The sequence below is a fragment of the Pristiophorus japonicus genome, unplaced genomic scaffold, assembly GCF_044704955.1.
Source record: "Pristiophorus japonicus isolate sPriJap1 unplaced genomic scaffold, sPriJap1.hap1 HAP1_SCAFFOLD_1004, whole genome shotgun sequence".
In the NCBI taxonomy this organism is placed as follows: Eukaryota; Metazoa; Chordata; class Chondrichthyes; family Pristiophoridae; genus Pristiophorus; species Pristiophorus japonicus.
In genome coordinates, this window is record NW_027250655.1 from 2146 (window position 1) to 28898 (window position 26753).

At 60.2% G+C, this 26753-nt stretch overlaps 1 protein-coding gene across 1 annotated transcript; it reads left to right on the forward strand.

Annotated features, from left to right (window-relative positions):
* Positions 1–471: 471 nt before the first annotated feature.
* On the forward strand, positions 472–25755 carry tab1 (TGF-beta activated kinase 1/MAP3K7 binding protein 1; the record flags this gene model as incomplete). The annotated part of the gene is made up of 9 exons (XM_070869905.1): positions 472–622; positions 1123–1209; positions 2705–2843; positions 3508–3624; positions 8741–8852; positions 13495–13639; positions 18659–18881; positions 20003–20165; positions 21360–25755. Coding segments are annotated over 9 exons (1357 nt in total), but the record flags the coding sequence as incomplete, so codon positions are not given.
* Positions 25756–26753: the final 998 nt, after the last annotated feature.

Below are 26753 nucleotides of genomic sequence, written 5' to 3' on the forward strand. Positions count from 1 at the left end.
GCTAGTTTTAGATTTAATTATCTCACATATACATCCTAACATTCCATTCACTTTGGCAACAGTATCCACATCCGCCCGAAAACTCTTCCCATCCAACATGCTGCTTGTCGCTTGTATGTGCGTATAATCCACGTGCTCGCGTCCGTTCCCCACCCCCCCCTCCCCCAGACCGTTACCATCGCCGGTGGAGCTGAACAGTCCCCACACTGACCACTGCCGAACTTCACCAATGCCCGCTCCCCACACACGTCGGTGTCCGTTAACTGTCCCGTGTCTGTGCGAACATGCCAATTCACCGTCCAGCCCAAGGACTGTGGGCCCTTCTGCCAGTGGACATTGTTTCCCCTTACTCCATCCAAACCCTGCATGATTGATGCCTGTGATTGCGTTACTTGCCGTTCTTGCATGGCCCTTGTCCAGGCTGCTGCTGTTCAGAATCCAGCTGACTTTCCATCCGCTTTCTCTCTCCAGCGAGGACGAGTGTTTCCTCTACGGGGTCTTCAACGGATATGACGGCAGTCGAGTCTCGAAGTTTGTGACACAAAGGCTGACAGCAGAGCTGCTGCTGGGGCAGCTGACCCTGAGTCACAATGACGCTGACGTACGCAAGGTGCTACTGCAGGTATTGTGCTCATCCGCATCAGTCACCCCTTCACTGTCGGGGAGCCCAGACAGAGAGGCACATTAATCTGCTCGGGGGTTAAATACACCCAGTCACGAGGTTAAATACACCCGGTCACGGGGGAGTATATCAAACTCCCATCAAACGCTCCCAGGTACAGCACGGGTTAGATACAGAGTAAAGCTCCCTCTATACTGTCCCATCAAACACTCCCAGGACAGGTACAACACATTTAGATACAGAGTAAAGCTCCTTCGCATTCAGTGTACCGTTGGTTCAAGCTGAGATAGCTACCAGTGTTTGTCATCCTGTGGTTTCTGAGTGAGATTCCAGTTGATTGCTGAGTTGGGGCTGGTTTTGCAATGTGAGCCTGTCTAGGGAGAAGTGATGAAATCTGCTGCAAATTGACGCGTGACATGGAATCCTTGCAGCCAGCGGTGTGGAAAGGAATGGGTAAGTGGCTGCCCAGCCTGACGCCTGTTTATTCTTATTCCTCACAGGCCTTTGATGTGGTGGAACGCAGTTTCTTTGAATCAATCGATGACTCTCTGGCAGAAAAGGCCAACCTGCAGTCTGAGCTTCCTGAGGTAAACGGTGTGTGTATTGATGTATCTATCTATCTATCTTATTGAACATAGGCCTATTGGACATTCTCTACACGATGTGTTGGTATGACATCACGGGATTGTACAGATAGTCACATGCCCCTATTCACTGCACAGCGAGTTCCTGATCTCGGTCTGGCTGCTTCCTCCTTGGCCTATTGCAGTTGGACCATGTAGCTTTAAGAGGGCAGGTAAGTTTAACTTAGTACCACCTTTCTCGATCCTTCCACAGCCTCTGAATTGTCACGTTACATGTCCCGACATCCAGTACTGCATGCACGGAAGTTCCCCCCAGTTAGTCATTGTCTTTGATCCTCACCCCAAGCACCGATTTCCGCCCCCTCCCCGGGCACTGTCTGAGGCTCAACCAAACGGTCCATCAATTCTGGCCGATTGTGCATCCCCGGTTTTAATCGCTCCACCATTGCCGGTCGTACCTTCTGCTGCCCAGACCCCCAAGCTCGAGAATTCCCTCCCTAAACCTCTTCACTGCTCTGCCTCCCTCTCCTCCTTTACACACCCCTTAAAACCTACGCCTTTGGCCAAGGTTTTGCTCACCTGTCTTAATATCTTCATATGTGGCTCGGTGTCAGTTTCTGGCTAATTTACAGCCCAGTGAAGCACCATGGGATGTTTGTCTACGTTAAAGGCGCTATATAAATGCAAGTTATTATTTGCAACCTTGGTGTGCTCTTTGACCTTGAGCTGAGCTCCGACCCCATACCTTCTCCGTCACCAAGCTCGCCTACTCCCACCTCCACTGCATTGCCCGTCCCTCTGCTCATGGTGCTGAGCTCCCACTCCGGTGGGGGCCAAGGTGTGGCGCTACCCGAGGGGTGGGGGTGTGTGTGGGGGGTCTCCCTGTACTGGGTATTAGAGCAGCAAGGGCATTGGCCAGTCACTCACTACCAATTGCCACAAAGCCAGTCGTGGCGCCCAGAGACACTGGCCTTTGGTAACCATGGTTACGTGGCCTGCTCCTTTGGTAACTGCACAGTGGAGTTTCCCCTGCAGTTGGCATGGCCGTTGTCCTCTGCCTCAATATCGTCAAGAGACGGGGACAGCGGGGTCACTCATCACCCCGCCCCGTCCCCCCGGTCCGGTCCAGCCCTGCCCCCTCCTCCCCCACCCCCTCACAGCCCAGGCGTCAGGGAGAGAGGGTCCACTCGTCACGTGTGTCCGACTGCTGTCCCAGCGCTGAGATCCCCCTCCCCCACACCCTGCTCCCCCTACTCCCCCTCCCCCCCCCACACCCCGCTCCCCCCTCCCCCCACATGCCCCGCTCCCCCCTCCCCCCACACACCCCGCTCCCCCTCCCCCCACACACCCCGCTCTCCCCTCCCCCCACACACCCCGCTCTCCCCCCACACCCCGCTCCCCCCTCCCCCCCGCTCTAACCCGACCATCGCTCTCCCCCTTTGCACTGTGACTTGGTGCCTGTTTGAATTGTAACCGGTATCTCGTTCTTGCCCCTCAGGGTGTTGCTCACTCTCAGCTTCCGCAGCAGTACCAGAAACTCCTGGAGAAACTGGGTAAAGTGGAACAGGAGATTGCAGGGGGAACAACTGCCATCGTCGCTCTCATTCTCAACAACAAACTCTACATCGCCAACATAGGTACAGCCTGTGCTCAGCGACACCACAGGGTCCCCCCTGCCCCGCCCCCCCCCAGACTCTTCCCCCCGACTCTCCCCAGGGTCCAGTTCTTTATCATCTTGTTGGATTCCCAGCGTTGTCGGGCACTCCAGTTCCTCACCCTCTCGCCCCCACCAAGTATTTAAACCTGGTGCTGCTCCCCAGGCACCTGCTGTGAGCAGCACAAGGCAGCGAGAGTTCTGCCTGCCATTGGGTGGGTTGTTGGGGGCTGCTGCCTCCTTTAACCTGGGGAGTGGGCTGTGGTGGGGATGTGGAGCACAGCTTGTTTGCTGCCCGTGGGGTCCGGTACCCCACCAGTGGGCACGTTGTGGGGATGTGGAAGCGGCCTGCTCCGTACCTGGTGCAACGCTCGACCAATAGCTGTGTGCCACACCATTCCGCCCCATCACAATGCCAAGTGTGTTCTGTGCTGCCCTCGCCCCCTGCACTGGCAGCCCGTGTACCCTGCCCTCCCCCCTGAGGGCCCCCTGCTCCCTACCTCCCCCCCCCCCCCCGAGGGCCCCCTGCCTGTCTCTCCTCGTGTGTCCGTCCGTCCCACCCCCCCGGGATCGGTGTGTGGGTGCAGTGTGTGGATGCGGTGATCGGTGATGTGTGGATTGTGACCGGTGCCCCGTTGTGTCGGCAGGCACCAGCCGGGCCTTGCTGTGTAAATCCACGGCGGACGGACAGCTCCAGGTGACTCAGGTCAGTGTCGATCACACGACGGACAACGAGGATGAGCTCTTCCGCCTCTCGCAACTCGGTGAGTGCCCATGGCCCGCCTGGGGGTCTATTGATCTCGCGGGGCTCCGACTCGCGTGCAGGGATCGCGGTGCAGGGAGTGAATCACGGCTCTGCTCAATGGTCTCTCCGAGAGACTGCGTCTCGGACAATCCACCTGTGGGTCTGCTCCATACACCAGGGCCTGCTCTCTACCCCAGGGCCCCGTGCCTGCTCTCTACCCCAGGGCCCCGTGCCTGCTCTCTGCCCCAGGGCCCCGTGCCTGCTCTCTGCCCCAGGGCCCCGTGCCTGCTCTCTGCCCCAGGGCCCCGTGCCTGCTCTCTGCCCCAGGGCCCCGTGCCTGCTCTCTGCCCCAGGGCCCCGTGCCTGCTCTCTGCCCCAGGGCCCCGTGCCTGCTCTCTGCCCCAGGGCCCCGTGCCTGCTCTCTGCCCCAGGGCCCCGTGCCTGCTCTCTGCCCCAGGGCCCCGTGCCTGCTCTCTGCCCCAGGGCCCCGTGCCTGCTCTCTGCCCCAGGGCCCCGTGCCTGCTCTCTGCCCCAGGGCCCCGTGCCTGCTCTCTGCCCCAGGGCCCCGTGCCTGCTCTCTGCCCCAGGGCCCCGTGCCTGCTCTCTGCCCCAGGGCCCCGTGCCTGCTCTCTGCCCCAGGGCCCCGTGCCTGCCCTCTGCCCCAGGGCCCCGTGCCTGCCCTCTGCCCCAGGGCCCCGTGCCTGCCCTCTGCCCCAGGGCCCCGTGCCTGCCCTCTGCCCCAGGGCCCCGTGCCTGCCCTCTACCCCAGGGCCCCGTGCCTGCCCTCTACCCCAGGGCCCCGTGCCTGCCCTCTACCCCAGGGCCCCGTGCCTGCCCTCTACCCCAGGGCCCCGTGCCTGCCCTCTACCCCAGGGCCCCGTGCCTGCCCTCTACCCCAGGGCCCCGTGCCTGCCCTCTACCCCAGGGCCCCGTGCCTGCCCTCTACCCCAGGGCCCCGTGCCTGCCCTCTACCCCAGGGCCCCGTGCCTGCCCTCTACCCCAGGGCCCCGTGCCTGCCCTCTACCCCAGGGCCCCGTGCCTGCTCTCTACCCCAGGGCCCCGTGCCTGCTCTCTACCCCAGGGCCCCGTGCCTGCTCTCTACCCCAGGGCCCCGTGCCTGCTCTCTACCCCAGGGCCCCGTGCCTGCTCTCTACCCCAGGGCCCCGTGCCTGCTCTCTACCCCAGGGCCCCGTGCCTGCTCTCTACCCCAGGGCCCCGTGCCTGCTCTCTACCCCAGGGCCCCGTGCCTGCTCTCTACCCCAGGGCCCCGTGCCTGCTCTCTACCCCAGGGCCCCGTGCCTGCTCTCTACCCCAGGGCCCCGTGCCTGCTCTCTACCCCAGGGCCCCGTGCCTGCTCTCTACCCCAGGGCCCCGTGCCTGCTCTCTACCCCAGGGCCCCGTGCCTGCTCTCTACCCCAGGGCCCCGTGCCTGCTCTCTACCCCAGGGCCCCGTGCCTGCTCTCTACCCCAGGGCCCCGTGCCTGCTCTCTACCCCAGGGCCCCGTGCCTGCTCTCTACCCCAGGGCCCCGTGCCTGCTCTCTACCCCAGGGCCCCGTGCCTGCTCTCTACCCCAGGGCCCCGTGCCTGCTCTCTACCCCAGGGCCCCGTGCCTGCTCTCTACCCCAGGGCCCCGTGCCTGCTCTCTACCCCAGGGCCCCGTGCCTGCTCTCTACCCCAGGGCCCCGTGCCTGCTCTCTACCCCAGGGCCCCGTGCCTGCTCTCTACCCCAGGGCCCCGTGCCTGCTCTCTACCCCAGGGCCCCGTGCCTGCTCTCTACCCCAGGGCCCCGTGCCTGCTCTCTACCCCAGGGCCCCGTGCCTGCTCTCCACCCCAGGGCCCCGTGCCTGCTCTCCACCCCAGGGCCCCGTGCCTGCTCTCCGCCCCAGGGCCCCGTGCCTGCTCTCCGCCCCAGGGCCCCGTGCCTGCTCTCCGCCCCAGGGCCCCGTGCCTGCTCTCCGCCCCAGGGCCCCGTGCCTGCTCTCCGCCCCAGGGCCCCGTGCCTGCTCTCCACCCCAGGGCCCCGTGCCTGCTCTCCACCCCAGGGCCCCGTGCCTGCTCTCCACCCCAGGGCCCCGTGCCTGCTCTCCGCCCCAGGGCCCCGTGCCTGCTCTCCGCCCCAGGGCCCCGTGCCTGCTCTCCGCCCCAGGGCCCCGTGCCTGCTCTCCGCCCCAGGGCCCCGTGCCTGCTCTCCGCCCCAGGGCCCCGTGCCTGCTCTCCGCCCCAGGGCCCCGTGCCTGCTCTCCGCCCCAGGGCCCCGTGCCTGCTCTCCGCCCCAGGGCCCCGTGCCTGCTCTCCGCCCCAGGGCCCCGTGCCTGCTCTCCGCCCCAGGGCCCCGTGCCTGCTCTCCGCCCCAGGGCCCCGTGCCTGCTCTCCGCCCCAGGGCCCCGTGCCTGCTCTCCGCCCCAGGGCCCCGTGCCTGCTCTCCGCCCCAGGGCCCCGTGCCTGCTCTCCGCCCCAGGGCCCCGTGCCTGCTCTCCGCCCCAGGGCCCCGTGCCTGCTCTCCGCCCCAGGGCCCCGTGCCTGCTCTCCGCCCCAGGGCCCCGTGCCTGCTCTCCGCCCCAGGGCCCCGTGCCTGCTCTCTGCCCCAGGGCCCCGTGCCTGCTCTCTGCCCCAGGGCCCCGTGCCTGCTCTCTGCCCCAGGGCCCCGTGCCTGCTCTCTGCCCCAGGGCCCCGTGCCTGCTCTCTGCCCCAGGGCCCCGTGCCTGCTCTCTGCCCCAGGGCCCCGTGCCTGCTCTCTGCCCCAGGGCCCCGTGCCTGCTCTCTGCCCCAGGGCCCCGTGCCTGCTCTCTGCCCCAGGGCCCCGTGCCTGCTCTCTGCCCCAGGGCCCCGTGCCTGCTCTCTGCCCCAGGGCCCCGTGCCTGCTCTCTGCCCCAGGGCCCCGTGCCTGCCCTCTGCCCCAGGGCCCCGTGCCTGCCCTCTGCCCCAGGGCCCCGTGCCTGCCCTCTGCCCCAGGGCCCCGTGCCTGCCCTCTGCCCCAGGGCCCCGTGCCTGCCCTCTGCCCCAGGGCCCCGTGCCTGCCCTCTGCCCCAGGGCCCCGTGCCTGCCCTCTGCCCCAGGGCCCCGTGCCTGCCCTCTGCCCCAGGGCCCCGTGCCTGCCCTCTACCCCAGGGCCCCGTGCCTGCCCTCTACCCCAGGGCCCCGTGCCTGCCCTCTACCCCAGGGCCCCGTGCCTGCTCTCTACCCCAGGGCCCCGTGCCTGCTCTCTACCCCAGGGCCCCGTGCCTGCTCTCTACCCCAGGGCCCCGTGCCTGCTCTCTACCCCAGGGCCCCGTGCCTGCTCTCTACCCCAGGGCCCCGTGCCTGCTCTCTACCCCAGGGCCCCGTGCCTGCTCTCTACCCCAGGGCCCCGTGCCTGCTCTCTACCCCAGGGCCCCGTGCCTGCTCTCTACCCCAGGGCCCCGTGCCTGCTCTCTACCCCAGGGCCCCGTGCCTGCTCTCTACCCCAGGGCCCCGTGCCTGCTCTCTACCCCAGGGCCCCGTGCCTGCTCTCTACCCCAGGGCCCCGTGCCTGCTCTCTACCCCAGGGCCCCGTGCCTGCTCTCTACCCCAGGGCCCCGTGCCTGCTCTCTACCCCAGGGCCCCGTGCCTGCTCTCTACCCCAGGGCCCCGTGCCTGCTCTCTACCCCAGGGCCCCGTGCCTGCTCTCTACCCCAGGGCCCCGTGCCTGGCCCCGTGCCTGCTCTCCACCCCAGGGCCCCGTGCCTGCTCTCCACCCCAGGGCCCCGTGCCTGCTCTCCACCCCAGGGCCCCGTGCCTGCTCTCCACCCCAGGGCCCCGTGCCTGCTCTCCACCCCAGGGCCCCGTGCCTGCTCTCCACCCCAGGGCCCCGTGCCTGCTCTCCACCCCAGGGCCCCGTGCCTGCTCTCCACCCCAGGGCCCCGTGCCTGCTCTCCACCCCAGGGCCCCGTGCCTGCTCTCCACCCCAGGGCCCCGTGCCTGCTCTCTACCCCAGGGCCCCGTGCCTGCTCTCTACCCCAGGGCCCCGTGCCTGCTCTCCACCCCAGGGCCCCGTGCCTGCTCTCTACCCCAGGGCCTGCCCCGTACCCCAGGACCACGTGCCTGCTCCATACCCCAGGGCCTGCTCTATACCCCAGGACCCCATGCCTGCTCTAAACCCCAATGCCCTGTGCAATTTGAGCGGCAGAGGCCATCTTTTTCTAATTCTCTGGTTGGATCTGCAGTGTCAGGAAAGCCTTCATAGCGTGAAGCGTTGTTGAGCGGGCGCTCGTTCTCTGACCAACGCTCGCGTTCTCGCCGTGACTCCGGGCCAGTCACTAAAGCCCTGGGACAGCCCACCGCAGGGAAGGGCGACAGTGCCTCGATCTGCCCGCGGTCCATGGCGGCTGCGGACGGTGCAGAAACCGCTCCAGTTGAAGTTCCCCTTGTGTTTGACTGCTGTCGGACTGAATCTCTTCAATGGAGAGCCTCTGCTCTCTAATCTTCAACCTCCGCAGCCTTCTGATAACATATAACACGAGAGGGGGACCCGATCACACCTGACAGAGCTGGGGACTCACTGGTCAGTGTGTCAGCCTGTCCCATGGCTGTACAGTTTTGCAGTACAGAGGGAGTGCAACGAAGGTTCACCAGACTGATTCCTGGGATGGGGGGATTGTCCAATGAGGAGTAGACTGGGCCGATATTCTTTAGAGTTTAGAGGAATGAGAGGTAATCTTATTGAAACATACAAAATTCTTACAGGGCTCGACAGGGTAGATGCAGGGAGGTTGTTTCCCCTGGAAGTCTAGAACCAGACTCAGAATAAGGGGTCGGCCATTTCGGACTGAGATGAGGAGAAATTTCTTCACTCAGAGGGTGGTGAATCTCTGGAATTCTCTACTCCAGAGGGCTAGAGGCTCAGTCTTTGAGTATATTCAAGACAGAGATTGACAGGTTTTTGGATATTAAGGGAATCACAGGATATGGGGACAGTGCAGGAAAATAGAGTTGAGGTAGAAGATCAGCCTTGATCTTATTGAATGGCGGAGCAGGCTCGAGATGCCGAATGGCCAACTCCTGCTCCTATTTCTTATGCTGGGGAATCAGTGGTCAGCATGTGAGCCTGTCCCAGTGCTGCGCACTCAATGGTCAGTGTGATAGATGTTCAATTTGTTGCATTGTGCCTCGCCACTAGGTCTGGATGCAGCAAAAATAAAACAGTTTGGGGTGATTGGCGGTCAGGACAGCAGTCGCAGGATTGGAGATTACAGAATGAAATACTGTTACAGCGATGTGGAAATGCTGAGGTAAGGAAGCCTTGCTTTTCTGGAAGTCTTTGAAATAGCAGATCATCAGACCATTGTCCACACCCGATTATTGCCGTGGTGCCCGGGCCCCGATTATTGCCGTGGTGCCCGGGCCCCGATTATTGCCGTGGTGCCCGGGCCCCGATTATTGCCGTGGTGCCCGGGCCCCGATTATTGCCGTGGTGTCCGGGCCCCGATTATTGCCGTGGTGCCCGGGCCCCGATTATTGCCGTGGTGCCCGGGCCCCGATTATTGCCGTGGTGCCCGGGCCCCGATTATTGCCGTGGTGCCCGGGCCCCGATTGTTACATAGAAACATAGAAAATAGGTGCAGGAGTAGGCCATTCGGCCCTTCGAGCCTGCACCACCATTCAATAAGATCATGGCTGATCATTCCCTCAGTACCCCTTTCCTGCTTTCTCTCCATACCCCTTGATCCCTTTAGCCGTAGGGACCATATCTAACTCCCTCTTGAATATATCCAATGAACTGGCATCAACAACTCTCTGCAGCAGGGAATTCCACAGGTTAACAACTCTCTGAGTGAAGAAATTTCTCCTCATCTCAGTCCTAAATGGCCTACCCCCTTATCCTAAGACTGTGTCCCCTGGTTCTGGACTTTCCCAACATCGGGAACATTCTTCCCGCAGCTAACCTGTCCAGTCCCATCAGAATCTTATGTGTTTCTATGAGATCCCCTCTCATCCTTCTAAACTCCAGTGTATAAAGGCCCAGTTGATCCAGTCTCTCCTCATATGTCAGTCCTGCCATCCCGGAATCAGTCTGGTGATCCTTCGCTGCACTCCCTCAATAACAAGAACGTCCTTCCTCAGTTAGGAGACCAAAACTGAACACAATATTCCAGGTGAGGCCTCACCAAGGCCCTGTACAACTGCAGTAAGACCTCCCTGCTCCTATACTCCAATCCCCTCGCTATGAAGGCTAACATACCATTTGCCTTCTTCACCGCCTGCTGTACCTGCATGCCAACTTTCAATGACTGATGAACCATGACACCCAAGTCTCGTTGCACCTCCCCTTTCCCTAATCTGCCGCCAATCAGATAATCTATGTTCGCGTTTTTGCCCCCAAAGTGGATAACCTCACATTTATCCACATTATGCTGCATCTGCCATGCATTTGCCCACTCACCTAACCTGTCCAAGTCACCCTGCAGCCTCCTCATGTCCTCCTCACAGCTCACACCGCCACCCAGTTTAGTGTCATCTGCAAACTTGGAGATATTACACTCAATTCCTTCATCCAAATCATTGATGTATATTGTAAAGAGCTGGGGTCCCAGCACTGAGCCCTGCGACACTCCACTAATCACTGCCTGCCATTCTGAAAAGGACCCGTTTATCCCGACTCTCTGCTTCCTGTCTGCCAACCAGTTCCCTATCCACATCAGTATATCACCCCCAATACCATGTGCTTTGATTTTGCACACTAATCTCTTGTGAAAAGCCTTTTGAAAGTCCAAATACACCACATCCACTGGTTCTCCCTTGTCCACTCTACTGGTTACATCTCCAAAAATTCCAAAAGATTTGTCAAGCATGATTTCCCTTTCATAAATCCATGCTGACTTGGACCGACCTTGTAACTGCTTTCCAAATGCGCTGCTATTTCATCCTTAGTGATTGATTCCAACATTTTCCTCACTACTGATGTCAGGCTAACCGGTCTATAATTTCCCGCTTTCTCTCCCCCTCCCTTTTTAAAAAAAGTGGTGTTACATTAGCTGCCCTCCAGTCATAGGAACTGATCCAGAGTCGATAGACTGTTGGAAAATGATCACCAATGCATTCACTATTTCTAGGGCCATTTCCTTAATACTCTGGGATGCAGACTATCAGGCCCCGGGGATTTATCGGCCTTCAATCCCATCAATTTCCCTAATACAATTTCCCGCCTAATAAGGATATCCTTCAGTTCCTCCTCCTCACTAGACCCTCGGTCCCCTAGTATTTCCGGAAGGTTATTTGTGTCTTCGTGAAGACAGAACCAAAGTATTTGTTCAACTGGTCTGCCATTTCTTTGTTCCCCATTTATAAATTCACCTGAATCAGACTGCAAGGGACCTATGTTTGTCTTCACTAATCTTTTTCTCTTCACATATCTACAGAAGCTTTTGCAGTCATTTTTTATGTTCCCGGCAAGCTTCTTCTCGTACTCTAGTTTCCCCCTCTTAATTAAACCCTTTGTCCTTCTCTGCTGAATTCTAAATTTCTCCCAGTCCTCAGGTTTGTTGCTTTTTCTGGCCAATTTATATGCCTCTTCCTTGGATTTAATACTATCCTTAATTTCCCTTGTTGGCCACAGTTGAGCTACCTTCCCCGTTTTATTTTTACTCCAGACAGGAATGTATTACTGTTGAAGTTCATCCATGTGATCTTTAAATGTTTGCCATTGCCTATCCACCGTCAACCCTTTAAGTATCCTTTGCCAGTCTATTCTAGCCAATTCACGCCTCAAACCATCGAAGTTACCTTTCCTTAAGTTCAGGACTCTAGTTTCTGAATTAACTGTGTCACTCTCCATCTTAATAAAGAATTCTACCATGTTATGATCACTCTTCCCCAAGGGGCCTCGCACAACAAGATTGCTAATTAGTCCTTTCTCATTACACATCACCCAGTCTAGGATGGCCAGCTCTCTAGTTGGTTCCTTGACATATGGTCTAGAAAACCATCCCTAATACACTCCAGGAAATCCTCCTCCACCGTATTGCTACCAGTTAGTTTAGCCCAATCTATAGTAGATTAAAGTCACCCATGATAACTGCTGTACCTTTATTGCATGCATCCCTAATTTCTTATTTGATGCTGTCCCCAACCTCACTACTACTGTTTGGTGGTCTGTACACAACTCCCACTAGCGTTATCTGCCCTTTAGTATTCCGTAGCTCCACCCATACCGATTCCACATCATCCAAGCTAATGTTCCTCCTTACTATTGTGTTAATTTCCTCTTTAACCAGCAATGCCACCCCGCCTCCTTTTCCTTTCTGTCTATCCTTCCTAAATGCTGAATACCCTTGGATGTTGCGTTCCCAGCCTTGGTCACCCTGGAGCCATGTCTCCGTGATGCCAATCACATCGTATCCGTTAACTGCTATCGGCGCAGTTAATTCGTCCACCTTATTCCGAATCCTCCTCGCATTGAGGCACAGAGCCTTCAGGCTTGTCTTTCTAACACACTTTGCCCTTTTAGAATTTTGCTGTAATGTAGCCCTTTTTGCCATGCTGTCCAGTCCCGATTATTGCCGAGCTGTCCGGGCCCCAATTATTGTCGTGCTGTCCACACCCGATTATTGCCGTGCTGTCCGTGCCCCGATTATTGTCGTGCTGCCCACACCCGATTATTGCCGTGGTGTCCGGGCCCCGGTTATTGCTGTGCTGCCCACACCCGATTATTGCCGTGCTGTCCGGGCTCCGGTTATTGCCGTGTTGCCCACACCCGATTTTTGCCGTACTGGCTGGGCCCCGATTATTGCCAGTGTCCGGGCCCCGATTATTGCCGTACTGGCTGGGCTAGTTACCTACCTTACACCCTGTGTAAACTTGCTCATATCCTAAATCTCGGCAGCCAGTGTCCTAACTCACACCAAGTCCCCTTCACCCATCAGCCCTGTGCTCGCTGACCCACATTGGCTCCCGGTCCTGCAACACCTTGTATTTATAATTCTCATCCTTGTTTTCACCTCCCACCATGGCCTCGACCCCCACACTTATCAATGTCACCTCCTCCAGCCCTACAACACCTTTAATGTAGTAATACGTCCCAAGGCGTTTCACAGGAGCGTTTAGCAAACAAAATCTGACACCGAGCCACATAGGGGACTATGAGGACAGGTGACCAAAAGCTTTCCAAAGAGATAGGTTTTAAGAGGGTGTGTTAAAGATGGAAAGAGATGCAGCGAGGTTTAGGGTGGAAATTCCAGAGCTTGGGACTGAGGCACCTGAAGTCATGGCGGGCAATGGTGGCACATGGGGCCAGAATTTGAGCACACAGACATACAAGGAATTGTTGGGCTGGAGGAGGTTACAGAGATCGGATGTGGTGGGGGGATGGTAATCGAGTATGACTGTTGGAAATGTGGCGGGGGCCTGGGGTGCTGGTAAAAATCCTGCAACACCAACAGCATGAAGTCCACACCCTACACAGTACATCAGTTACATCCCACTCGAGTATTGTGGGTAGTTTGGGGGTCACCTTTACAGGAAGGATGCTGGAGCCATGGAGAGGGGACAGGGAAGAGTGATCGGAATAATGTCAGGAGCGGCAGCTGAGAGTCAAAACAGAAAAGTTCAAATTTATACTTTGTCACTGGGCCAGAGGAGGTTACACTGCCGTGTGTACCGGGTGCTGACCCCGGGTGTGCGTACCGGGTGCTGGCCCCGGGTGTGCGTACCGGGTGCTGACCCCGGGTGTGCGTACCTGGTGCTGACCCCGGGTGTGCGTACCGGGTGCTGACCCCGGGTGTGCGTACCGGGTGCTGACCCCGGGTGTGCGTACCGGGTGCTGACCCCGGGTGTGCGTACCGGGTGCTGACCCCGGGTGCTGACCCCGGGTGTGCGTACCGGGTGCTGACCCCGCACTGACGGATGCAATAATCTGAATTTCATTTCTCTTTGTAGTGCTGCAAAAACGAAGCCGATCATTGCCGAGCCGGAGATTCACGGGGGGCAGTCGCTGGATGGGGTGACGGGCTTCCTGGTGTTGATGACAGATGGATTGTACAAGGCCCTGGAGGCAGCTCATGGTCCGGGACAAGCCAATCAGGTTGGGGCGGCGGGGGGGGGAGGAACGGTCTGGGGCGGGGGGGGGGACGGTCTGGGGGTGGGGTGGGGGGAACGGTCTGGAAATCTCAGCAGCTCAGGAAGCATTTGGAGAGAGAAACCGAGTTAACGTTTCGGGGCGATGACCCTTGGTCAGAACTGCCGAATGTTCGAAAAGAGCAAATTGTTAAGGGGCACTGAAAGGGGGAGGGGAAGAAAGAACAAAAGGGAAGGTCTGTGATAGGGTGGAAGGCAGGAGAGATTAGAGAGACAAAAGGGATGATGGGCCGAATTGAAATGGTAATGATAGAGGTTAGAAAAAGGTTAATCTGGATAGGGAGTGAATGGCGTAGTGATGACCAGCTGCTATTATGGACAAAGAGAAATAAAAGATAGAAAGAAGAAAAAGAAACATAAGATGGGGGAGGAGGGGGAGAAAGAGGGGAGAAAGAGGAGCCAAAGATGGCCAGAGGTTATGCTGTGAAATTGTTGAACTCGATGTTGAGCCCAGAAGGCTGTAAAGTGCCTAAACAAAAGATGAGGTGCTGTTCCTCGAGCTTGCGTTGAGCTTCATTGGAACAGTGCAGGAGGCCGAGGGCGGAGAGGTCAGAATGGGAGTGGAGCGGAGAATTAAAGTGACAGGCGACCGGAAGCTCAGGGTCACACTTATGGACTGAATTGAGGTGTTCAACAATCTACGCTTGGTTTCCTCAATGTAGAGGAGACTACATTGTGAGCAGCGAATACATTTTACTAAACTGAAAAGTACAAGTAAATCGCTGCTTCACCTGGAAGAAGTATTTGGAGCCCTGGACAGTGGGAAGGGAGGAGGTAAAAGGGCAGGTGTTGCATCCCCTGCGCTTGCACGGGAAGGTGCCGCAGGAAGGGGAGGGGATGCTGGCGGTGATTGCGGAATGGACCAGGGTGTTGTGGAGGGAGCGGTCCCTTCGGAACGCTGAGAGGGGAGGGGAGGGGAAGATGTGATTGGTGGTGGGATCACGCTGGAGGTGGCGGAAATGGGGAGGATGATCCGTTCAACGTGGAGACTGGTGATCCTGGGAGGGAGGGGAAGGGCTGAGAGCAGAGGTGCGGGAATTAGAACGGACACGGTCGAGGGCCATGTTAACCCTATCACAGACATAGAAACATAGAAACATAGAAAATAGGTGCAGGAGTAGGCCATTCGGCCCTTCTAGCCTGCACCGCCATTCAATGAGTTCATGGCTGAACATTCAACTTCAGTACCCCTTTCCTCCTGTTCTTTCTTCCGCTCCCCCTTTCAGTGTTTGAGAATTTGCTCTTTTCGAACATTCTCCAGTTGTGACGACGGGTCATTGACCCGAAACGTGAACTCTGACTCTCCCTACACAGACACTGCCTGTCCCGCTGACACTTCCAACATGCTATTTGTATTTCACATTCCAGCATCCGCAGTATTTCACTTTCGTATTGGATACGGTCTGTCCACTGCGGGGGGGAGGAATGTGAGTTTCCACTCCTCGCCCCCCCCCCCCCCACCCCGCGATCCCCTCGCCCCCCCCGCCCTGCCATCCCCTCGCCCCCCGCCCCGCCATCCCCTCGCCCCCCGCCCCGCCATCCCCTCGCCCCCCGCCCCGCCATCCCCTCGCCCCCCGCCCCGCCATCCCCTCGCCCCCCGCCCCGCCATCCCCTCGCCCCCCGCCCCGCCATCCCCTCGCCCCCCGCCCCGCCATCCCCTCGCCCCCCGCCCCGCCATCCCCTCGCCCCCCGCCCCGCCATCCCCTCGCCCCCCGCCCCGCCATCCCCTCGCCCCCCGCCCCGCCATCCCCTCGCCCCCCGCCCCGCCATCCCCTCGCCCCCCGCCCCGCCATCCCCTCGCCCCCCGCCCCGCCATCCCCTCGCCCCCCGCCCCGCCATCCCCTCGCCCCCCGCCCCGCCATCCCCTCGCCCCCCGCCCCGCCATCCCCTCGCCCCCCGCCCCGCCATCCCCTCGCCCCCCGCCCCGCCATCCCCTCGCCCCCCGCCCCGCCATCCCCTCGCCCCCCGCCCCGCCATCCCCTCGCCCCCCGCCCCGCCATCCCCTCGCCCCCCGCCCCGCCATCCCCTCGCCCCCCGCCCCGCCATCCCCTCGCCCCCCGCCCCGCCATCCCCTCGCCCCCCGCCCCGCCATCCCCTCGCCCCCCGCCCCGCCATCCCCTCGCCCCCCGCCCCGCCATCCCCTCGCCCCCCGCCATCCCCTCGCCCCCCGCCATCCCCTCGCCCCCCGCCATCCCCTCGCCCCCCGCCATCCCCTCGCCCCTCGCCCCCCGCCCCGCCATCCCCTCGCCCCCCGCCCCGCCATCCCCTCGCCCCCCGCCCCGCCATCCCCTCGCCCCCCGCCCCGCCATCCCCTCGCCCCCCGCCCCGCCATCCCCTCGCCCCCCGCCCCGCCATCCCCTCGCCCCCCGCCCCGCCATCCCCTCGCCCCCCGCCCCGCCATCCCCTCGCCCCCCGCCCCGCCATCCCCTCGCCCCCCCGCCCCGCCATCCCCTCGCCCCCCGCCCCGCCATCCCCTCGCCCCCCGCCCCGCCATCCCCTCGCCCCCCGCCCCGCCATCCCCTCGCCCCCCGCCCCGCCATCCCCTCGCCCCCCGCCCCGCCATCCCCTCGCCCCCCGCCCCGCCATCCCCTCGCCCCCCGCCCCGCCATCCCCTCGCCCCCCGCCCCGCCATCCCCTCGCCCCCCGCCCCGCCATCCCCTCGCCCCCCGCCCCGCCATCCCCTCGCCCCCCGCCCCGCCATCCCCTCGCCCCCCGCCCCGCCATCCCCTCGCCCCCCGCCCCGCCATCCCCTCGCCCCCCGCCCCGCCATCCCCTCGCCCCGCCATCCCCTCGCCCCCCGCCCCGCCATCCCCTCGCCCCCCGCCCCGCCATCCCCTCGCCCCCCGCCCCGCCATCCCCTCGCCCCCCGCCCCGCCATCCCCTCGCCCCCCGCCCCGCCATCCCCTCGCCCCCCGCCCCGCCATCCCCTCGCCCCCCGCCCCGCCATCCCCTCGCCCCCCGCCCCGCCATCCCCTCGCCCCCCGCCCCGCCATCCCCTCGCCCCCCGCCCCGCCATCCCCTCGCCCCCCGCCCCGCCATCCCCTCGCCCCCCGCCCCGCCATCCCCTCGCCCCCCGCCCCGCCATCCCCTCGCCCCCCGCCCCGCCATCCCCTCGCCCCCCGCCCCGCCATCCCCTCGCCCCCCGCCCCGCCATCCCCTCGCCCCCCGCCCCGCCATCCCCTCTCCCCCCGCCCCGCCATCCCCTCGCCCCCCGCCCCGCCATCCCTCTCCCCCCGCCCCGCCATCCCCTCGCCCCCCGCCCCGCCATCCCCTCGCCCCCCGCCCCGCCATCCCCTCGCCCCCCGCCCCGCCATCCCCTCGCCCCCCGCCCCGCCATCCCCTCGCCCCCCGCCCCGCCATCCCCTCGCCCCCCCGCCCCGCCATCCCCTCGCCCCCCGCCCCGCCATCCCCTCGCCCCCCGCCCCGCCATCCCCTCGCCCCCCGCCCCGCCATCCCCTCGCCCCCCGCCCCGCCATCCCCTCGCCCCCCGCCCCGCCATCCCCTCGCCCCCCGCCCCGCCATCCCCTCGCCCCCCGCCCCGCCATCCCCTCGCCCCCCGCCCCGCCATCCCCTCGCCCCCCGCCCCGCCATCCCCTCGCCCCCCGCCCCGCCATCCCCTCGCCCCCCGCCCCGCCATCCCCTCGCCCCCCGCCCCGCCATCCCCTCGCCCCTCGCCCCCCGCCCCGCCATCCCCTCGCCCCCCGCCCCGCCATCCCCTCGCCCCCCGCCCCGCCATCCCCTCGCCCCCCGCCCCGCCATCCCCTCGCCCCCCGCCCCGCCATCCCCTCGCCCCCCGCCCCGCCATCCCCTCGCCCCCCGCCCCGCCATCCCCTCGCCCCCCGCCCCGCCATCCCCTCGCCCCCCGCCCCGCCATCCCCTCGCCCCCCGCCCCGCCATCCCCTCGCCCCCCGCCCCGCCATCCCCTCGCCCCCCGCCCCGCCATCCCCTCGCCCCCCGCCCCGCCATCCCCTCGCCCCCCGCCCCGCCGCCCCCCGCCCCGCCATCCCCTCGCCCCCCGCCCCGCCATCCCCTCGCCCCCCGCCATCCCCTCGCCCCCCGCCATCCCCTCGCCCCCCGCCCCGCCATCCCCTCGCCCCCCGCCCCGCCATCCCCTCGCCCCCCCGCCCCGCCATCCCCTCGCCCCCCGCCCCGCCATCCCCTCGCCCCCCGCCCCGCCATCCCCTCGCCCCCCGCCCCGCCATCCCCTCGCCCCCCGCCCCGCCATCCCCTCGCCCCCCGCCCCGCCATCCCCTCGCCCCCCGCCCCGCCATCCCCTCGCCCCCCGCCCCGCCATCCCCTCGCCCCCCGCCCCGCCATCCCCTCGCCCCCCGCCCCGCCATCCCCTCGCCCCCCGCCCCGCCATCCCCTCGCCCCCCGCCCCGCCATCCCCTCGCCCCCCGCCCCGCCATCCCCTCGCCCCCCGCCCCGCCATCCCCTCGCCCCCCGCCCCGCCATCCCCTCGCCCCCCGCCCCGCCATCCCCTCGCCCCCCGCCCCGCCATCCCCTCGCCCCCCGCCCCGCCATCCCCTCGCCCCCCGCCCCGCCATCCCCTCGCCCCCCGCCCCGCCATCCCCTCGCCCCCCGCCCCGCCATCCCCTCGCCCCCCGCCCCGCCATCCCCTCGCCCCGCCATCCCCTCGCCCCCCGCCCCGCCATCCCCTCGCCCCCCCGCCCCGCCATCCCCTCGCCCCCCGCCCCGCCATCCCCTCGCCCCCCGCCCCGCCATCCCCTCGCCCCCCGCCCCGCCGCCCCCCGCCCCGCCATCCCCTCGCCCCCCGCCCCGCCGCCCCCCGCCCCGCCATCCCCTCGCCCCCCGCCCCGCCATCCCCTCGCCCCCCGCCCCGCCATCCCCTCGCCCCCCCGCCCCGCCATCCCCTCGCCCCCCCGCCCCGCCATCCCCTCGCCCCCCGCCGCCCCCAGGATGAGCGTGGTGTGTGCTGACGTGCTGTTGCTGTGTGGGTCTACAGGAGATTGCTGCGATGGTTGCGACAGAGTTCGCCCTGCAGACTACCCTGGATGCTGTGGCTCAGGCTGTGGTGGACCGTGTTCGACGGATACATCGCGACACCTTCGTCAGTGGAGGTGAAAGGTCTAAGTTCTGCGACAAACACGAAGACATGACCCTACTTGTGCGGAACTTCCGCTACCCTCTGGGGGAGATGAGCCAAACGTCCAGCAGCCCGCCCCAAGGTAGGCGAGACCATCAGCTCCTCCAACATTGCCTGAGCCATATCTGCATTGGCCAATCTCCCGGCCAATCGCTCAGCCCCATCCAGCCCAATAACACACTGCTACAACACAGACTAACAATATCTAGGATTGTATTCCCTGGAATTCAGAAGATTAAGTGGTGATTTGAACAAAGATAGGGTAGGTAGAAATCCCGGGTGGGGGGGGAGGGTCCGATTGCTGAGTGGGGGGGGAGGGTCCGATTGCTGAGTGGGGGGGGAGGGTCCGATTGCTGAGTGGGGGGGAGGGTCCGATTGCTGAGTGGGGGGGAAGGGTCCGATTGCTGAGTGGGGGGAGGGTCTGATTGCTGAGTGGGGGGAGGGTCCGATTGCTGAGTGGGGGGGGGCAGTGGGTTTGGCCCCGCCCCTGCCCCACCCTCTGCCCTGCTCCGCCCCGCTCGCCCGCTCTCCCCATCCCCACCTGCACCCCCACAGCCAGTCCCACTCGTTCACCCGTGTTCAAGTTCCCCCCCGCGGTGTCTTGTTTTGGTCTTCACGCCTGCTGGATGATATTGAGGATTTGGAAAGGGAGCAGAGGAGACCATTCGACTAATTCCCAGTCTAAAGCATCTTGGTTATCAAGACAGGCTAAAAGAGTTGGGACTCTACACTTTAGAGAAGCGCAGGCGTAGGAGTGATGTGATTGGTGTTTATCAGGTTGTGTTCCCATGAATCAGGTCAGGCAGGACCAGGCTCACAAATGTAACCTCGAGGTTAGAGGTCAGGAGATGGTCCTTTCCCCAGCAGGCCACCGTCTCGTGCGCTGGATGCTGATTGGCTGGGGCGGGCATCACCTCTTACGGAAGAATACGGAAGGTACTGGATAGAATTATCGGGGCCAGAGTGATGATGATCTGGACAAGTATTGATGACCAAGGAAGGTCGGAGAGGAATTTCCCAGATTTATTTCCCCCCAGTTGGCTTGTGTTTTTATCTGGTTTTTCGCCTCTCCCAGGAGAGTGCATGGTGTGGGGTGGGGTGTATATTGTGATTGTGTGGGACAGGCTGGGTGCACCAGTGGGTCTTTCCCCGTGCGTCTATGTTTATCTTGGTTATTGATCCGTCTTTGCTGTTCTGTTCCAGGGGGTCGCATCTACCCAGTCTCTGTCCCTTACACCAGCACACAAGGAACTCTGGGAAAAACCAGCGTAACGCTCTCCCTGGTGATGCCATCCCAGAATCAGATGATGAATGGTAACCATAGCAACTCAACAGGGGATGAGACGACACCAACGCTCACCAACAGGTAAGTGGCAAGAGTGCGGGAGGGCAGCGGTGTGGGTCAGAGGGAGGCAGTGAGATCCCTTGGTGTTTGAGTGGCGTGATGGGGGTTACATTAACTCACCAACTGCTCCGAGCCTTGTTATAGAAAAAAGACAGACCTGCATTTATATATATTTATACAGCTCCTGCCCTGGGCAGTGTATCAGACACAGCTCCTGCCCTTGGGCAGTGTATCAGACACAGCTCCTGCCTCTGGGCGGTGTATCAGACACAACTCCTGCCCTGGGCAGTGTATCAGACACAGCTCCTGCCCCTGGGCAGTGTATCAGACACAGCTCCTGCCCTGGGCGGTATATCTAACACAGCTCCTGCCCTGGGCGGTGTATCTCTACACAGCCTCCTGCCCTGGGCAGTGTATCAGACACAGCTCCTGCCCCTGGGCAGTGTATCTGACGGTGACAAATGTTTCGAGGGACAAGGGATTAAAGTTACATTGATGGACTGGAGAAACTTGTGTTGGTCTCCTTAGAGCTGAGAAGGCTGAGAGGAGATCTGATCCAGGGCTGAGACAGAGTAAATAACGAGAAACGGTTTCCAGTGCAGTGGCTGGAGGGTTGCTAACCAGAGCGCACAGATTTAAGGCGATTGACAAAAGATGGCGAGGTGAGGGAAAAGCTTTCTGCGCAGCGAGTGTTTAGGATTTTGAAATGCACGGCCTGATCGGGTTCAATAGCAGCCTTCAAATGGGAATTGGATAAATCGTGGGGAAGGAGCACGGGATTGGGACTAACTTCGAAAGAGCAGCCCAGTTGGGTGAATGGCCTCCTGTGCTGTATGGTTCGATACTTCTGCGACAGAAATTTAAAATAATATTTCTTCTTTCTATAAAAGAACCAGAGGGGAGCTGAGACAAGGACAGTGTACGCAGCGAGTTGCGATGATCGGAACGCACTGCGTGCCGGGGCAGTGGAAGCAGATTGAATACTAGCTTTCAAAAGGGAATTGGATAAATACTCAAAGGGGAGACATGTGCCGGGTTATGGGGAAGAAGCGGGGAGTGGGACTGATTGCATCGCTCTTCTGATTGCATCGCTTTTTCACAGAGCCGGCACAGGCTCGATGGGCTGAATGGCTCCTTCATTCTTTGATTAAAGGCTCAATGAGCAGTGTAGGGATGTGTGTAACACACGCTGCTCAACTTCTGCTTTCTTTACAGCCAGAGCCCGACGGCGACGCTGCAGTCAACCAACACGCACACACACAGCAGCAGCTCCAGCTCGGGGGATGGACATGGCCACCTCTTCCTCCGCCACCGGCTCCCTCAAACCCTTCAGCCCGACCAGGACGGCCGAGTCGAGCCTTACGTCGACTTCTTGGAGTTCTACCGACTGTGGACAGTGGACCACTGCGAGCAGACCGTGGCGGGGGTCCAGTAGAAGCTGGGCAGAGCCATCTGCGACCCTGGCCGCAGGGCGAGCTAGCGGCTGGCAAACTGTGGGCTTGCTGTCGGCCATTCCTCGGCTCTCGGTGACGGACAGCCAAACCCCCGGCCGGGGCTGACCTCGTCTTTTGTTTCTCAACACAATCGTCACCAACCTGAGCTCGAGGCATTCTGAGCGGGACAGTGCCAGTAATGCAAGCCACTGTTTGCTGACTGTGCCCAGCACTGCGGGGCGGACCAGGGCTTCAGTGTTCCTTGTGGATAGAATTTGCAATCTTTCTGTGTGGGACTCCTCGGGGAGAGAAATCGGTGGTCACAGATCAACGTAAGAACATAAGAAATAGAAGTAGGCCATACAGCCCCTCGAGCCTGCTCCGCCATTCAATACGATCATGGCTGATCCGATCATGGACTCAGCTCCACTTCCCCGCCCGCTCCCCATAACCCCTTATCCCCTTATCGTTTAATAAACTGTCTATTTCTGTCATAAATTTATTCAATGCCCCAGCTTCCACAGCTCTCTGAGGCAGCGAATTCCACAGATCCACAACCCTCAGAGAAGAAATTTCTCCTCATCTCAGTTCTAAATGGGCGGCCCCTTATTCTAAGATTATGCCCTCTAGTTCTAGTCTCCCCCACCAGTGGAAACATCCTCTCTGCATCCACCTTGTCAAACCCCCTCATAATCTTATACATTTCGATAAGATCACCTCTCATTCTTCTGAATTCCAATGAGTAGAGACCCAACCTACTCAACCTTTCCTCATAAGTCAACCCCCTCATCCCCAGAATCAACTGAGTGAACCTTCTCTGAACTGCCTCCACAGCAAGTATATCCTTTCGTAAATATGGAAACCAAAACTGCACGCAGTATTCCAGGTGTGGCCTCACCAATACCCTGTATAGCTGTAGCAAGACTTCCCTGCTTTTATACTCCATCTCCTTTGCAATAAAGGCCAAGATTCCATTGGCCTTCCTGATCACTTGCTGTACCTGCATACTAACCTTTTGTGTTTCATGCACAAGTACCCCCAGGTCCCGCTGTACTGCAGCACTTTGCAATCTTTCTCCATTTAAATAATAGCTTGCTCTTTGATTTTTTTTCTGCCAAATTGCATGACCTCACATTTTCCAATATTATACTCCATCTGTCAAATTCTTGCCCACTCACTTAACCTGTCTATGTCCTCCTGCAGCCTCTTTATGTCCTCCTCACACATTACCCTTCCTCCCATCTTTGTATCGTCAGCAAACTTGGCTACGTTACACTCAGTCCCCTCTTCCAAGTCGTTAATATAGATTGTAAATAGTTGGGGTCCCAGCACTGATCCCCGCGGCACCCCACTAGTTACTGATTGCCAACCAGAGAATGAACCATTTATCCCGACTCTTTTCTGTTAATTAGCCAATCCTCTATCCATGCTAATATATTACCCCAACCCCGTGAACTTTTATCTTGTGCAGTAACCTTTTGTGTGGCACCTTGTCAAATGCCTTCTGGAAGTCAAATACACCACATCCACTAGTTCCCCTTTATCCACCTTGTTCGTTATATCTTAAAAGAATTGCAGCAAATTTGTCAAACATGACTTCCCCTTCATAAATCCATGCTGACTCTGCCTGACCGAATTTTGCTTTTCCAAATGTCTTGCTACTGCTTCTTCAATAATGGACTCCATCATTTTCCCAACTACAGATGTTAGGCTAACTGGTCTATAATTTCCTGCTTTTTGTCTGCCTCCTTTTTTAAATAGGGGTGTTACATTTGCAGTTTTCCAATCTGCTGGGACCTCCCCAGAATCCAGACAATTTTGGTAAATTACAACCAATGCATCCACAATCCCTGCCACTACTTCTCTTAAGACCCTTGGATGCAAGCCATCAGGTCCAGGGCATTTATCTGCCTTTAGTCTCATTATCTTACTGAGTACCACCTCCTTAGTGATTGTGATTGTGTTAAGTTCCTCCCCTTCCCCCCCCCACCCATAGCCCCTTGACTATCCGCTGTTGGAATATTGTTAGTGTCCTCTACCGTAAAGATTGATACAAAATATTTGTTCAGAGTTTCTGCCATCTCCATGTTCCCCATTACTTGGTCTCGTCCTCTAAGGGACCAACATTTACTTTAGCCACTCTTTTCCTTTTGTATATACCGGTAGAAACTCTTGCTATCTGTTTTTATATTTTGTGCTAGTTTACTTTCTTGTCTATCTTCCCTTTCCTAATCATTTTTTAGTCATTCATTGCTGGCTTTTAAAAGCTTCCCAATCTTCTGTCCTCCCACTAGTTTTGGCCACTTTGTATGCCCTTGTTTTTAATTGGATAACGTCCTTTATTTCTTTAGTTAGCCACGGATAGCTATATTTTCTCTTACACCATTTCCTCCTCACTGGAATATATATTTTTTGAGAGTTGTGAAATATTTCTTTAAATGTACACCACTGTTCATCAACCGTCCCACACTTCAATCTATTTTCCCAGTCCACTTTACCCAACTCTGCCCTCATACCTTCATAGTCTCCTTTATTTAAGCTTAGTACGCTGGTTAGAGATCTAACTTTCTCGCCCTCCATCTGAATTTGAAATTCAACCATGCTATGATCACTCATTCCGAGGGAATCCTTTACAAGGAGATTGTTTATTAATCCTGTCTCATTACACAGGACCAGATCCACGATAGCCTGCCCCCTGGATGGTTCCGTTACATACTGCTCAAGGAACCTGTCCCTTATGCACGCTATGAACTATTCCGCAAGGCTACCCTTGGAGTGAGACTGCGTTGACTGACTGCTCACTAGCCGCAGTCTGGGCCACACCTCTGCCCCCTCGCCAGCTGGATTTACCGTGGTTGTAATGGATTCAACACATCGTGTACTGCCCCCGTGCCCCCAACTCCGCTTACAGCACCCCCCGCCCCGGCTCAGTGTGCTGGCTAACAATACAGTCCATCAGGCCTCGAATACAACCCCAGTCTGTGCTGGGTTAGCCCTCCCATAGCCTGCTGGGGTACTGAGCCACACTGAGGAGCTGTGTGCTGTCAGCCAAGGCGGGAGGGGCAGTATACCCATCCTCAATGCCCCGCGGAGGGAGGGGTACCATACCCGGCCTCAGTGCCCCACGGAGGGAGGGAGGGAGCGACTGACACCATACTCAGCCTCAGTGCCCCGCGGAGGGGGGGAGGGGCAGTACACCCATCCTCAGTGCCCCGCGGAGGGAGGGAGGGGCAGTACACCCATCCTCAGTGCCCCGCGGAGGGAGGGAGGGAGCGATGGGCACCATACCTGCCCTCGGTGCCCCACGGAGGGAGCGAGGGCCGCAATACCCGGCCTCAGTGCCCCAGGGAGGGAGGGGCACCATACCCGGCATCAGTGCCCCACGAAGGGAGGGAGGGAGCGACTGGCACCATACTCAGCCTCAGTGCCCCACGGAGGGAGGGAGGGAGCGACGGGCACCATACTCAGCCTCAGCGCCCTGCGGAGGGAGGGAGGGGCAGTACACCCAGCCTCAGTGCCTCACGGAGGGAGCGAGGGCCGCGATACCGGGCCTCAGTGCCCCGCCGAGGGAGGGAGGGAGGTCAGTTGCTGCAATGGGTGGCTGTTCGGATAAGACCAGATTCAGCCGTGATGCCCTCCACCTTCACTGTTTAAGGTAGCATATCTCCCAATCACCCTGCACCTCGGGCACTCCAGTTAGAGTCAGTGTCTCCGGGGGCTGATGTTTTGTCACCACATTTGATACTTGAACCTCTTGATTTGCTCTGGGTGTCGGGTGTATTTCTGGAGCCGGTCCCTGTCCAGGAATGGCCTGATCCAGCCTCCCGAGGCTGGGCGGAGCGGAGCTGTCGGTGGCAGGGTTGTGCCTGAGAAGATACTGTTACATTGATCTGAGTCAGCCAGGCTTTCCACCATCGTTATCTGCACAGGGCACGTTGCTCGTGTGTATTCTTCTGAATAATCATTCAGAATATTTACCATATTATGCTCATCCTCCGTTTCAAGTCCATTTGCATCTTTTATGGTTCCCGCCTGCTCTCTGACCTCTCGCTGTTAGAACCGAATATTCTTACTGTGGTCCTTCGCCTCCGCTCTTCTGCTTTTGTTTTGTCCAAGTCTGTCTGGTCTTTTAATATGTTTCTGCAATTTTTGGTATTCGTCCCAGTGGGCCCTTTCTCCCAGCAGGGGGTGGGAGGGGACGGTACGGGGGAAGGGGGGGCCGGCGGTCCGGGTTGGAGGGGGCTGGCTAGTCTATTTCTAATGACGTTTCTTTATGTAATACTTTGGGGACTGTTTTGATTCTGCATTGTACCTTTAAACAAGCTCCCTCATTGCATTGGCTTTTGTTGGCTGATTTCGGTGAGTTGTCACAGCATGTACATGCTCCTGGTCTTGGGTATCTCTGACTCCCAGATCACAATAAACCTTCTCATTCTCTGAAACCTTCTCCACTGTTTCGCAACACATTTCCTCCCTGAGCCAATGTGTCGTCCAAGTAACAAGGAAGTACTGACCGCTCACCCTTGCACCTCGGTGCAACTGACTGGGGCTTTAGTTTATTGTGGAGCAGACAGCCAGTCCCGTCACCAGCCTCGCACCGGTTGTTGCTGCACCTCCGTGCGTGGGCTGTGTGCGAAGGCAGCGTCGCCGTTAACACCGGTCCCCACATACTCCAAACTGCTGCTGGGCTGGGCGGCCACTTCATGTCGTGTGGGACTGGAGTCACGTGGAGAGGGAGCGGGGGTGGGGACAGGGTGCGGGGGGAAGGGGACAGGGAGAGGGGCCAGAGGCACGTGGACAGGAACAGGTAGGGGCACGGTAAGATGGTGGTTATGTTACTGCACCAGTAATTCCGAGGTCTGGATGATTGGTTCCGAGACAGGAGTTCAAATCTCACCACGCAGCCAAGGAATTTAAATTCAGTTAATTAATTAAATGTGGATTTAAGAAACTAGTGTCAGTAACGGTGACCATGAAACTATCAGATTGTTGTAAAAAAAAACAACTGGTTCACTGATGCTCTTTCGGGATCTGCCATCCTTACCCGGTCTGGTCTATACGTGACTCCAGGCCCATAGCCATGTGGTTGACTCTTAACTGCTCTCTCAAATGGCCCAGCGAGACACTCCGTTGTAACAAACCGCTAGGAAAAACAAGCAATAAAATCGGATGGATC